Source organism: Pseudoliparis swirei, chromosome 7 (assembly GCF_029220125.1).
Source record: "Pseudoliparis swirei isolate HS2019 ecotype Mariana Trench chromosome 7, NWPU_hadal_v1, whole genome shotgun sequence".
NCBI classification, from domain to species: domain Eukaryota; kingdom Metazoa; phylum Chordata; class Actinopteri; order Perciformes; family Liparidae; genus Pseudoliparis; species Pseudoliparis swirei.
The window spans coordinates 23757897-23770887 of NC_079394.1; the positions used below are offsets into that span (position 1 = coordinate 23757897).

Consider the following 12991-nt stretch of genomic DNA (forward strand, 5'->3'; position numbering starts at 1 on the left):
TGGCCGCGTTAACGCACTAAAATATTTTAACGCAATTAACGCACTTTTTTTTTTTTTTTTTTTTTTAAACCGCGGCAGTACGGTTTGACACTGTTTCCGTTTTTAAAACAATTATTTCTCCGCGAAAATAAGGAGCAGAAATCAGTTTAACTCGTGGATGAATCAGTCGGGTTTCCTCCTGCTCTCCTTCCTCCCGTCTCCCCTCTGATACACAGAGGAGCGAAGAGCGCGTCGGGTGACGTGACGCGGAAAGAAAACTCGTCACACGAAATCTTCACCATGATTTGTCAATCCCGTTGGTAAAAACAACCAATGAACACTCAGTATATCACAACGCACCTCCCGCCTCACTGGTGAGGCTCATTTCCCTGCCAGTCAGTCAGAACCAGAACACGGTAGCGAGGACAATGAGCCTTATTTTCAATTGTTCTTGTTTGTTTGATGTGATGTATAACACGGTGTGTGTGTCACACATACATTTAGACTTTAAGCGATTTTTATTTTTTTTTTAAAAATATAAAAATACCCCAGCCTCAGAGGGTGACGTGACACATATGAATGTCAGTCAGTCAGTTACCAACTATGGTTCTGCTGTGTTCAGTGTTAAAAGATGAAGAAACCAGAACCAATATAATATATTTTTTTTTTTTTTTGATGTTTCACTGAAGAAACAATCAATCAATCATTATTAAATACCTGCGCTGGCTTTGTATTAGTAGCCTCTTGAAAACAGCTCTGTGTGAAGTTGTTTGTTTTGTTGTCTTTAAAAGAAAACACTTTTTTAAAAGCGCGATTAATGCGATTAATCGCGATTAATTAATTAATCAATCAACATTCAACATGGTTAATTTGCTATTTTTTTTTATTAATCGATTGACAGCCCTACTAATAAGTGTATTTTTATCTTAGTGTTTGAATCGGAGGACAAATGTTCGATGTGCTCGGCCAAAAAACCACCCGGTCCAGGGCCTGCTTTCACTGACTGGGTAAGTAATTATTTGACTCGCATCAGTTGTTTGTTTGGGCAATTTGAACATATTATTTGAAAGATAATAGAGGGATTACGTTCAACAAGTAAATGGAGAATGACATGCAACAAGAGCTCTGGCGAGTCCTACCAGTTCATCATCGTTTTAGTCTTCTGACTGCATGATAGTGTTTATTATTTTAAGATTGTTGACATCATGTGATGGTGAGCTGATAAATGATCAAATGAGAAAAAAACATAGTAAAAAAAAAAGGCTATTATTTTGAAGGTAAGATCATTTTAAAATAAAATGTATACATTATTATTATTTTGGCCCCAAACTGTTGAACATTGTAATAAATGTAGCACATGGTGTAATTTAAAAAATGTTTTAATTGGAGAACATTATTATCTTAAGCTCCAAACTGTTACATTATAAATAACAAAACAACATGTAACCGTGGTCAAGTTAAAGGTGATTAATTTTCCCTCTTTTTTTAGATTCAGTGTGACAGCTGTTCCCGCTGGTTCCACAGCCAGTGCCTCGGAATGGACACACAAACCGTTCAGGAAGCAGCAAATTCCAACTGGAACTGCTGTCTGTGTCCCGAATTATTGTATGATTACGACGTATGATTATTTAATAAAAACGTCCTGAACACATCTGCCTCAGTTGTCTGATTCCCAGGATAATAAGTCTGGATTGTCCTGAACACAGCTGCATCGGTCAATGCCGGGCATTATGGCACTTCAAACATGAAAGAAATGACCGATTTCTTTAAACATTTAGGACATTTACTTTGAAATATCTCCCAATTGGGTCCGTAGATATGTCTGATTCCCAGGATAATAGAAGTCTGGATTGTCCTGAACACAGCTGCATCGGTCAATGCCGGGCATTATGGGAAAAACATATATAAAGCACTTGAACATGAAAGAAATGACGATTTCTTTAAACATGAAAGAAATGACCGATTTCTCTAAACATTTGGACATTTACTTTGAGATATCTCCCAATTGGGTCCGTAGATATCTGATTCCCAGGATAATAGAAGTCTGGATTGTCCTGAACACAGCTGCATCAGTCAATGCCGGGAATTATGAGGAAAACCATATATATAAAGCACTTCAAACATGAAAGAAATGACCGATTTCTTTAAACATTTAGGACATTTACTTTGAAATATCTCCCAATTGGGTCCGTAGATATGTCTGATTCCCAGGATAATAGAAGTCTGGATTGTCCTGAACACAGCTGCATCGGTCAATGCCGGGCATTATGGGGAAAAACATAGATAAAGCACTTCAAACATGAAAGAAATGACCGATTTCTTTAAACATTTAGGACATTTACTTTGAAATATCTCCCAATTGGGTCCGTAGATATGTCTGATTCCCAGGATAATAGAAGTCTGGATTGTCCTGAACACAGCTGCATCGGTCAATGCCGGGCATTATGGGGAAAAACATATATAAAGCACTTCGAACATGAAAGAAATGACCGATTTCTTTAAACATGAAAGAAATGACCGATTTCTCTAAACATTTTGGACATTTACTTTGAGATATCTCCCAATTGGGTCCGTAGATATATCTGATTCCCAGGATAATAGAAGTCTGGATTGTCCTGAACACAGCTGCATCGGTCAATGCCGGGCATTATGGGGAAAAATATATATAAAGCACTTCGAACATGAAAGAAATTACCGATTTCTTTAAACATTTAGGACATTTACTTTGAAATATCTCCCAATTGGGTCCGTAGATATGTCTGATTCCCAGGATAATAGAAGTCTGGATTGTCCTGAACACAGCTGCATCGGTCAATGCCGGGCATTATGGGGAAAAACATAGATAAAGCACTTCAAACATGAAAGAAATGACCGATTTCTTTAAACATGAAAGAAATGACCGATTTCTCTAAACATTTTGGACATTTACTTTGAGATATCTCCCAATTGGGTCCGTAGATATGTCTGATTCCCAGGATAATAGAAGTCTGGATTGTCCTGAACACAGCTGCATCAGTCAATGCCGGGCATTATGAGGAAAAACATATAGAAAGCACTTCAAACATGAAAGAAATGACCGATTTCTTTAAACAGGAATTTTTTATCATACAAAGTCTGTTTTATTTTTATAAACTCTTCCTTGGTACAGTAAAACGTTTTAATGTTAGCATAATTTAAGCTAAATCTCAGAAACGATCTAGAAAGATTCAAAATCAGTTAATTGTTTACTTGTATATGCTAGTGTATGATTTGTCGACATCTTATTTTGAAAAACGGATGTTGTTTCACGTAGTTCTTTCCGCTAACTTTGTAAAACCGGATGTTGTGTCACGTGAATCCTGCCGCTAACTTTATCAAAACCCTTGCGCGCTCCCGATCGAATGCGTTTACCGTGAACATCAGTCTATAGGTGCACAGAAATTTAAGTGTCGGCTGAGTTGACCAAGGAGATCCGAGTGTCGGCTGAGTTGACCGCAGTCACCGTGCGGAGCTGCAGCACCATCAGCTGGCTGTGGGGCTCACTGCTGGGGGCCGAGACCTGCGGGCTCTCCCCTTCCACATCTGACCCCGCCTCCTCCCGGTGCTCTGACGTGAACTTGTTCAACTCATGTCATGTTGTTTTGCTGACGATTTTAACCAAAGCGATTTACAATCCTGTTACAATCATACACCGTAAACGCAGCCCCAGGGTTAAGTGTCTTGCTCTAGGACCAGTGGTGGGCCTGGGCCGTCAGGGCCAGCAAGGCCTTCTCTGCTGGCCTAAACATCATCAGAATATATATATATATTTTTTAATAAATGTTCCCACAAATATGTATTCAATTATTCCCCAGAGTAAGAGTTATACTCTTCATTTCATAGCTTTCCTCTTGGTTGCACTGCTTCCAGCCCCAGGTTGAGATTTGGAGGGCTGGTCTTTATGTTAGATCTTTTATCCAATCATATTCAGCCATCGTGTGTTGCCAGGGGGCTAAAATCTGCCCTGAGGCCTTCAGAATCAACATTGCGGGCGCTGGTAGCTTAAAGTGAATGGGAATGAAAATGTTGTGCCAACCAATCAGATTTAGAGTTGGCTCCTGTAGGCCAGCTAGCTGGCCCCGGAACCGGCACAGGAGCAGCGAGCAGGCGGAGTGCGTGCACGTCTTTTGATTGGATTACCAATTTTGAGAGGCGGGGCCTATGGGCAGGTATATGCAGAACCTCAGAACTAGGAAACTGAATTTGATAAACGAATTAATTCGCGTACGACTAAGCTGTTTTTTCAACCCACAATGGCGGAAGGAGGAGAAGATATCGATTTGGTCGAGGATATAATTATAACGCCATTCTCAAGACGAACTTTAAGACCGACGACGACGCTACAAAGCCCGTCACAGGCGGGACAGGGGCTCGCTCGCCACTTTCAAAGTTCCAACTACGAGCGATATCAACGACTCAGGCTCCGAGAAGCTCTGCACACTGGACTGCTGGGAATGCCTGTTGCAAGTGATCGATTTGGTGTTTGGAGCCACACTGGCTTTGCAAACTTGAGTTGTCTAACCAAGGCAGCAACGAGACACCAAAGTACGACTCGGCGCACTTACAAGCATCGGTGCTTTGAAAACTTCTGGGGACACGGAGCGGATCTTCAGATCAACGAACAAGCGCGCAGGGCAACGGAGCTGTACAATGAAAAGGTGAAGAACAAGAGGGACATATTGAAAAGACTCATTAATTGTGTCATGTGTTTGGGTAAACAGGAACTTTCATCTTCATCATCACGGTGAAACTGCTTTGGTGACAATGCGCTGTTTAGTGAACACACTGTAAAAAAAGTTGGACTTAAAGCTAAAAGTTTGTGGACCAGAAATGGATAGAAGAAGAATATTAATATAACTCTGTTGCACTCGACTATGTTCTTGCCTATTAGTTGAACTGGACTGTATTGTACTCTTCCCCTGCAATTCTCTGAATAAAAATGTCAATTTCAAGGTGACGCAACGCCTGGTTATACTGCGTCTCTGTCTAACTGTATCGTGTCTAAAGCCATGGCATCATAATGATAGGAATAAGAGGTGGATTAATATACAAATAAACTGAATTGAATTAAACTGAATTGAATGAACTAGGGCAGGGATTGAACCTGAAACCCCCTGATTGAAAGGCGGACCTGCTAGCCACTGAACCATAGACACCCTTCTCTTGCTCCACTTCACTTATTGTGTATTTGTCACACAAAAACACATTTTCATTTGATAGAAACGCTTTAACTGTTCTTTGTTTAACTGATGCCACACTGCAGAAAAGGAGGAACATATTTATTAATGGAGATACAATGTTCAGGACGCAGTCGTCCAACTCATATCTGTTTTTAGGACTTTACCTACATGGAGGTCTCCATCGTGGAATATGCCTACTATGAACTATTCATACACTCTGTCATATTCATTGAATGTATTTTAACTCTAAATCTGTCCTTCTGTACACATTACATCTATTGCATCTGTCCATCCTAGGAGAGGGATCCTCCTCTGTTGCTCTCCTGCAGGTTTCTTCCTTTTTTCCCCTGAAGGGTTATTTGGGAGTTTTTCCTGGTCCGATGTGAGGTTTTGGGGCAGGATGTCTATGTGTACAGATTGTAAAGCACTCCGAGACAAATTTGTAATTTGTGAAATTGGGCTATACAAATAAACTGAATTGAATTGAATTGAATCTACTGGTCAACATGTATATTTACATTTTGATCCTAGAAAGTGTTTCTACCAAGTTTTCTGTCAGTCTTGATTCAAATGACATTTATATTTACTAAGGAGACATATGTGTCGTCCCACAGCAAGGCAATGACAACCAAACCAGACCATAATATTAACATGTGTATTGGCTTCTGGGACTTGATAAACAAAGGAGCTCCATGCATGTGAAGAACAGCACTGGACACGGCTGTTCTTTACGATGTGCTCTGTTCAGATTTCTATTGTCAGTTTTTTGTGTTGATTCCACACTTTGTCAAAATAAAAATAAGCGCCGCGGAGCATGTCGGGGCGAAATTCTCACAAGAACTCAAATAAATGCCCCGTCGGATATTAAAACACATTTGGGGGGACTTGATGACAGAGAGAGTCATTTTTATTCTTAAATACTAATGAATGAAAAAAGTGGGCTCCAGCAAAAAGGGCACTTTTCTCATCCAGGGCAAAAGGGCTGGTGCTTGAGCACCACTAGGGCTCTATCTGTGCACGTGCCTATATAAATATCTGATATATAAATTATAAAAAATATATTATATATGTATCACATAGGATACATATATTGGCGAATGGAATGTATATATATTCAATTCAATTCAGTTTATTTGTATAGCCCATTTTCACAAATTATAAATTTGTCTCAGAATGCTTTACAATCCGTACACATAGACATCCCTGTCCCAGAACCTCACATCGGATCAGGAAAAACTCCCAAATAACCCTTCAGGGGGAAAAAGGGAAGAAACCTTCAGGAGAGCAACAGAGGAGGATCCCTCTCCAGGATGGACAGGTGCAATAGATGCAATGTGTACAGAAGGACAGAGTTAGAGTTAAAACACATGCAATGAATATGACAGAGTGTATGTATGTTTTTATATTTTTTATATATTTTTTATATATACACACATACATAGATACAGGGGCACTTGTAGCGCAGTGAGAACAGATTTAGCAACTCCTCGCCCTCCTCGTTCTAAATGTCCTTGAGTAAGACTCCAAATAGCTTGTGATATGTCTGTATGTGTGTGTGTGTGTGTGTGTGTGTGTGTGTGTGTGTGTGTGTGTGCGTGTGACAAAAATGTGAGGCAATTTGGGCCAAAACAGCTTCTCCCAAAATAATGTAATGTGTCACTGAACCTTAGTGTAATTGTGCTGGAGGCCACCAGAGGTCGCTCCTCTCCCGTTTGACTGGGCCACTACGACCTGAAGAAGAATACACACCACTCTCTTGCAACGTGCACGCTCTTGGATTCCGTGCACGTTGGAGCCAAGTTGTTGGTTGTCCAGACTGTTAATGAGGTTAGGCCTTTTTGACCTCCTTCTTTTTTTAGGGTATAGTATTCTTGTATGTGGCTCTTTTGAGAGAGAAACAAACAACCAGCCCAACGCTCATGGTAGTACAGAGCTAAATCAAATCCAGGGTGACTCAATGCGTTCTTGGACACGTCACATGGTGGTTTTGTATTTATCCTCCCTCCACTGTCTTCTGCCTATAACATCTGTGGTCAGGCTTTGAACTGTGGTTGTCCTGTGTCTGCCCCCCCCCCCACACACACACACACACAACACACCTCCCTCTACCATTCATTATGGACAGTGTAATGCATTATGTCAAAGCTTGGTTGCACGTTGTGCAGCTTAAAGCTTGACAATACTGTGTGTCGACATATGTTAGTTATCAAGCTCCTCTTTTATGGAACCAGCTTCCAATTTCAGTCCGGGAGGCAGACACAGTCACCTCGTTTAAGAGTAGACTTAAGACCTTCCTCTTTGACAGAGCTTATAGTTAGGGCTGAATCAGGTTTGCCCTGGTCCAGCCTGATATATGCCTATAGGCTTATAGCTGCCGGGGACGTTTAGGATGCACTGAGTACCTATCTCCTCTTTTTCTCTCCTTAAGATTAATTTTCATCTCTCAATCACACGTTACTAACTCTGCTTTCTCCCCGGAAGTCTTGACTTTCGTCTCATGGGGTCATCGGACCCTATGAGACGGCATAGATCTATCTGCCTGATGGATCGTCTGGGTAAATTCCTGCTCATGACTACGCCACTGTCCTGTTGAGACTCCGCCCTCCTCCTCCCACGCCATCTGCCTGATGGATCGTGGAGGTCTCCATCGTGGAATATGCCTACTATGAACTATTCATACACTCTGTCATATTCATTGAATTTTAACTCTAAAATCTGTCCTTCTGTACATTACATCTATTGCATCTGTCCATCCTAGGAGGATTGCTCTCCTCCAGGTTTTTCCTTTTTCTCCCTGAAGGGTTATTTGGAGTTTTTCCTGGTTATTTGGGAGTTTTGGGGCAGGGATGTCTATGTGAGGTTTTGTAAAGCACTCCGAGACAAATTTGTAATTTGTGAAATTGGGCTATACAAATAAACTGAATTGAATTGAATTGAATTAGTTCACACATCACGAATAGAAAAATAGAAGAAATTGTGATTGAATACAGAGCCACCTGGTGGTGCAATGCATTTTGGGAAAACTATAGATATGCCAAATGGGATCTTTTTGGGGAAATGAGGTGATATTATTTTTGTAACAACTTCAGCAAATTATTTTAGGAATCAACCTTGGAAATAAGTATGTTAAATGGATGTTACCGAAAGTAAATTTTTCTTCATTTGATTTTTATAAAAAATAAGTTTATTGCATTTTATAGTCTCTGCTTTCTGCTTTTTAATTTATTTGTCCAAACTTGTTTTGCAAACTGGACGTAAATCACTTTGAATGTCACTGTATGTGTGCTGAAACTGCTATAACATTGTTATTTATTTCTACGCCATATATATTACGCATATAGTATAGTTGCATATGCCGTATGCGAATAAACAAACATATTCAGAAAGAAAATAACCATAACATTTAAAGATGTCTGTCTAATTCACCTGTGCAGTGTTTTATGAGTTCACTCTGCAGATACCTCACGGATAAGCGGAGGTGACAACGTCCTCGAGATTATGCATAATGACGATGAATAATAATCACAACAAACACATTAGACCCACAACGTGCGCTGATACCGACTGGAGAATGCAGATTCCGAACCGAGCCGGTTTCCTTCGGAGCAGCGAGTCCTCCTCAGAATGAAAATAGCCACCATGTGTTCGGTCACGTGACCACGCTACGTGCGCAGAGCAGCGACGCGCGTGACGTCGCGGCGTGGGGCTTCGCTGGTTTCCTCAAACCCTTACCCAACTGATATTGTGTGAATAAAAAACAACTGGAAGGCGACCGGCCGACGAGGGGGCTGCTTAGTCGGACAGAAGAGGGGAAAGCACGCGGACCCGGTGGCCCTCGTCGCCCGAAGCAGACTCGGCCGCTTGTTCTGAAACGTGTCCTTTTTGTTGTTTGCTTTTATTAAGCGAAGAAGAAGAAGACGGCGAAAACCCCTCTCTTCCACACCCACCGAAGGGTTTCTTTCTCTTTTTGTCTGTCTGTCGGAAGGCGGGGAATACAAAGTGACGTGTGCTCAACCCCCCGTTGCATTTAGGACTCTGGAGCAAAAAGAAATAACATAAACTGGATTAACAACAACGCGAGCTCGCGCTGCTGTGCCTGGTCAGCGAGAGTACATGGATTATCTGGTAAGTCATTGAATCGAAATGTCGCGATGTTTTAGACAAACTCGAGCCCTAACGTGTTGTGTGTGTGTGTGTGTGTGTGTGTGTGTGTGTGTTGTGCTGTGGCCAGTTGGGCTACCCCGAACCAAGACGGTGATGTCACCAGGTGGTACGTGCCCCCCCCCCCCCCCCCCTCGCGACAATGTGTGTGCAGTGGCGTTCCCGGTTGTTGTGTTATGCTAATGTAACGGGCTAGCCCCTCTTGGTGTCCCGTGAAACACGGTCGACCCCCCCTCCCTCCGCGAGCTCGGGCTCTGTGTACAAGGAGGAAACACGTCAACTAGCCCACTAGCTAGCTGCGCGCTCACGAGTGCCCGTGTAGCTGAATGACGTAACGTTCACGTAGCTGCGTGGCGCCCGAGCTGCTGCTGCTGCTTGTGCACGAAACGCGCACGAGGATGAAAAGCCGCGCTGCTCTGTTGGCTGTGGCCACTCTGGGAGTCAGGAGGTCACAGGAAGCGAGGCAGACCATTTGACACATTAACACCCTCCTCCCCGCCTGCATATTTGTAATACCTGTGACCAAAATAATTGGTACAGTCCACAGACTACTGTGGAGGGAGTGTGGGGGGCTTTGCCCACGGTGTCAGGGTGGGATGGGGTGCTGCACAAAAAAGATACAACAATGGAGAGAAAGCTGTAACTGAAGGCTTTCCCTGGGGATATATGAAGCAACCAGTTCATAGACATGTTCCTGTGGTCTCTGAAGGACAGAGGGACAGAGGGACAGAGCGAAATGCAGTGGAACTCGCCCACCCAGTGTTATCAGCTTGTTTATAAACGGGGCCTCCCAAGATTTAGGACCTAAAAAGAACTTTGAGCTCCGGGCAGGGCGACTCTTTTTCTTGAGTCTAGATTGCAAAATCCGACAAGAAGAAGTTATGCTTTAGTTAATATGGACTGATTCTCACGTCCAGCCCCCCCCCCTCCCCCCCCTTCCAGCTTTACTCTCTTTCAGGAGTAAATATGTCCCGTGACAAGCCCAGTGTTTCTGTGGAAAGCACAGCTGTAACTCTGGACCTTCTGAGGTCATGAGCAAAGGACCTCCATTCCCCTGCTGTGCGTCACTGGAGACCTGGTGTACAACCCCCCCCTCCTCCTACCGAAAACTATGTCCCCGTCTTCCCTATAAATCAATTGGAACATATCACTAAACCCTTGATGAGTGAGGCCGGTTCATGCTCTTATTGTATTTTGGATGAACAAACAATTATTTGTGCACATTGCTGTGTGATTACCGGTTTGAATTTGGACTGGCGGAGATCTCTGCCGCGTGGTGGAATTTATTCTAAACTGGATCACAGGACCAAACTCCTGCACGGTCAGCACGGTGTTAAAAAAATAAAATACACAAAACAGCAGCACAGACTGAGGAATTCGGGGTTAGCCGTTGCTACGACACGGCCGCGTGACCCGACGCTCAGACCCCCACTTGCTCACCAGGCGGGGCACGTTGGACCTGTTGTAAAGAGTTTATATACAAACTATTGGCTGTATTAATAATTTAAAACACCCCAAACATTTCAATTCAGTTTATTTTGTATAGCCCATTCTCACAAATTACAAATTTGCCTCAGAGGGCTTTACAATCTGCACACATAGACATCGCTGTCCCAGGACAACCAAAACAAGAACATACAGCATTTCTCTCCCGAGGCTTCACTCTGCCTCTGTTGTTGTTGCGTAACACACTGTTCAGCATGATGCTCCTGACACCACGGCGATGAGATGGCATGCATGTGCTCAGCATAAGCTTTTATTTTCAATCGTCTTTTTTCTTTTTTAAGATGCTTAAAGATTTACATTCGGGGGTATTTACTTTATATTGTAGTGCAAAAGGTTAAACTCCTCAGCTTGTTTGAGACTAAATACCCAATCAGAAAGAAAACCTCTTCACAGTCTTGTGGGCCACATCTTTTTCAACCTTACATAACATTGAGAGATTACCAGCTATTTATTTATCTCCACTCCACACAAGAGACTAAAGCCCCTCGGGGGTGTGGGCCGACATCCGGGTCATTTTTGTAGCACCGGCCTAAAGCTCTGCAAAAACCAAACTGTCAAAGTACTGAATAATAAACCAGTATTTATGTGTGGAATTTATATGATGCCAGTGATTCAGTGACGGCTACCGCCAGGCAACGACCTGAAGCCATATGGTGATGACGGGCGTGTGACTGACAACACCTCGACCCCACGCTGTGAACACATGCCAGTGAATGAATAACATTCAATGTCGGGTGAAAAACACTTTTCTTTCCGAGTAGATGTATAACTTTATTTACTGCTGCTGACATTATGATGAGACTCCCTCAGGAATTGAATTTGATCAACTTCCCTTTTGGAAAAAGGCAGATTTGACATTCACATTATCAGCTGGCTACATTTTCCTTTTTGGTCGAGATGGTGAACTTTCTATACTTTATTACACCCGTTTAAAAAAAAAAAGTTTAAACATTTGGTACAAGAGATTTACCGCAGGCATCTGTGGTTATTCCGCTGTCATTACTATTAATAGTTCTGTCGGCCAAAACAACCAAACACCTTTTTGTTTTTGAGTGTTTTTCTAACTAAATTTACCCAACGTTTTACCGGATGTTTACACTACTTAAAACTCTTTTGAATCAAATCCGACGAGGTCATTACGTTAATGATGCCTGTTACCAAACAGGCCTCGTATTTTATACTGTCATCTACAGAGAACTCTTATCAGTATTCTTAAAAACAAATAAATAAACAATAAATTGGTAAAATTTCCACCTTGAATCTGCAGCTCTGCCGTGACGAAGACACATTCCCGAACAGGAACAGGGAAGTGAATATCCGCTAAGAAATGCTGCGTGTCATTGGAGAACCTTCGTCTGAGGATTGCTATCGTTCTACTGAGAGCATTCTAGCTCTCGATGCCAGGAGCTTAACGGGATGTTTGTGTTGCGGCACAGAGAATTAGCAGCTTGCAGTTTGCTGTTTTATTATTATTTGATAGCAAGCTGAGCAGAGGCAGAGGAAGAGAGAGAGAGGCAGTGATGAAGGTGCCGACCCATGGCAGCTCTGTGGATAAATTGCTTGAGCAGAGGCCCGTGTGTGTTTTTTGGCAGCGTCCACCGGAGCAGAGCTCCCGTCCAAGGGCACACAGCGGGGGGGGAGAGGAGAGCCAATGGGAGAGGCTTCTTTTTTGTTTGTTTTTCTGTTTTTTGGCAACATGTAAATGCAGCTTGTTAACCGGTGTTACTTTTCCGCTCACTTTCTCCCCCACCCTCTGTCCCCACCACGCCGAGCATTTTACTCGGGGGCAAACGACAACAATAAACACACCTTTTGTTACCAGATAAGAGCGGTGGCAGTCTCTCAAAAAATGTCAACAATGTGTTGCGCTTTAAGTTCCATCAGTTCTACAATCCATCGGTGAGAGCAGGTGTACTCGATCGGAACTTGTGTGAATTTGTATTTATTTCAAGTGCACAGCCTCCAGGCGTGTTCGGGCGGTGTGGGGGTATAGCTCTTGCAAGCTCGACAGCATTCCCTCCCTCCCCCCTCCCTCCCTGGTGTTTCACCGGCCGACATCATCATCAGTGCCCCCCCGGTGGAGATAAGGGAATATTTCGCGGGGCGGGGGTGGATCCCTCCTGCTTGTGATGGTGATCAAGCACAGG

General features: G+C 42.9%; 1 protein-coding gene across 2 annotated transcripts in view; it reads left to right on the forward strand.

Moving 5' to 3' along the window:
* Nucleotides 1-8856: 8856 nt before the first annotated feature.
* LOC130197282 (ADP-ribosylation factor-like protein 15) overlaps nucleotides 8857-12991 on the forward strand; it is a 136709-nt gene continuing 132574 nt past the window's right edge. Inside the window, exon 1 of one of the 2 annotated variants that reach the window (XM_056419879.1) lies at nucleotides 8857-9302. In XM_056419879.1, the coding sequence (XP_056275854.1) occupies nucleotides 9291-9302 (12 nt within the window). In that variant the 5' untranslated portion in view covers nucleotides 8857-9290. The remainder of the gene's footprint in view (nucleotides 9303-12991) is intronic. The other variant, XM_056419876.1, reaches the window with a different exon arrangement.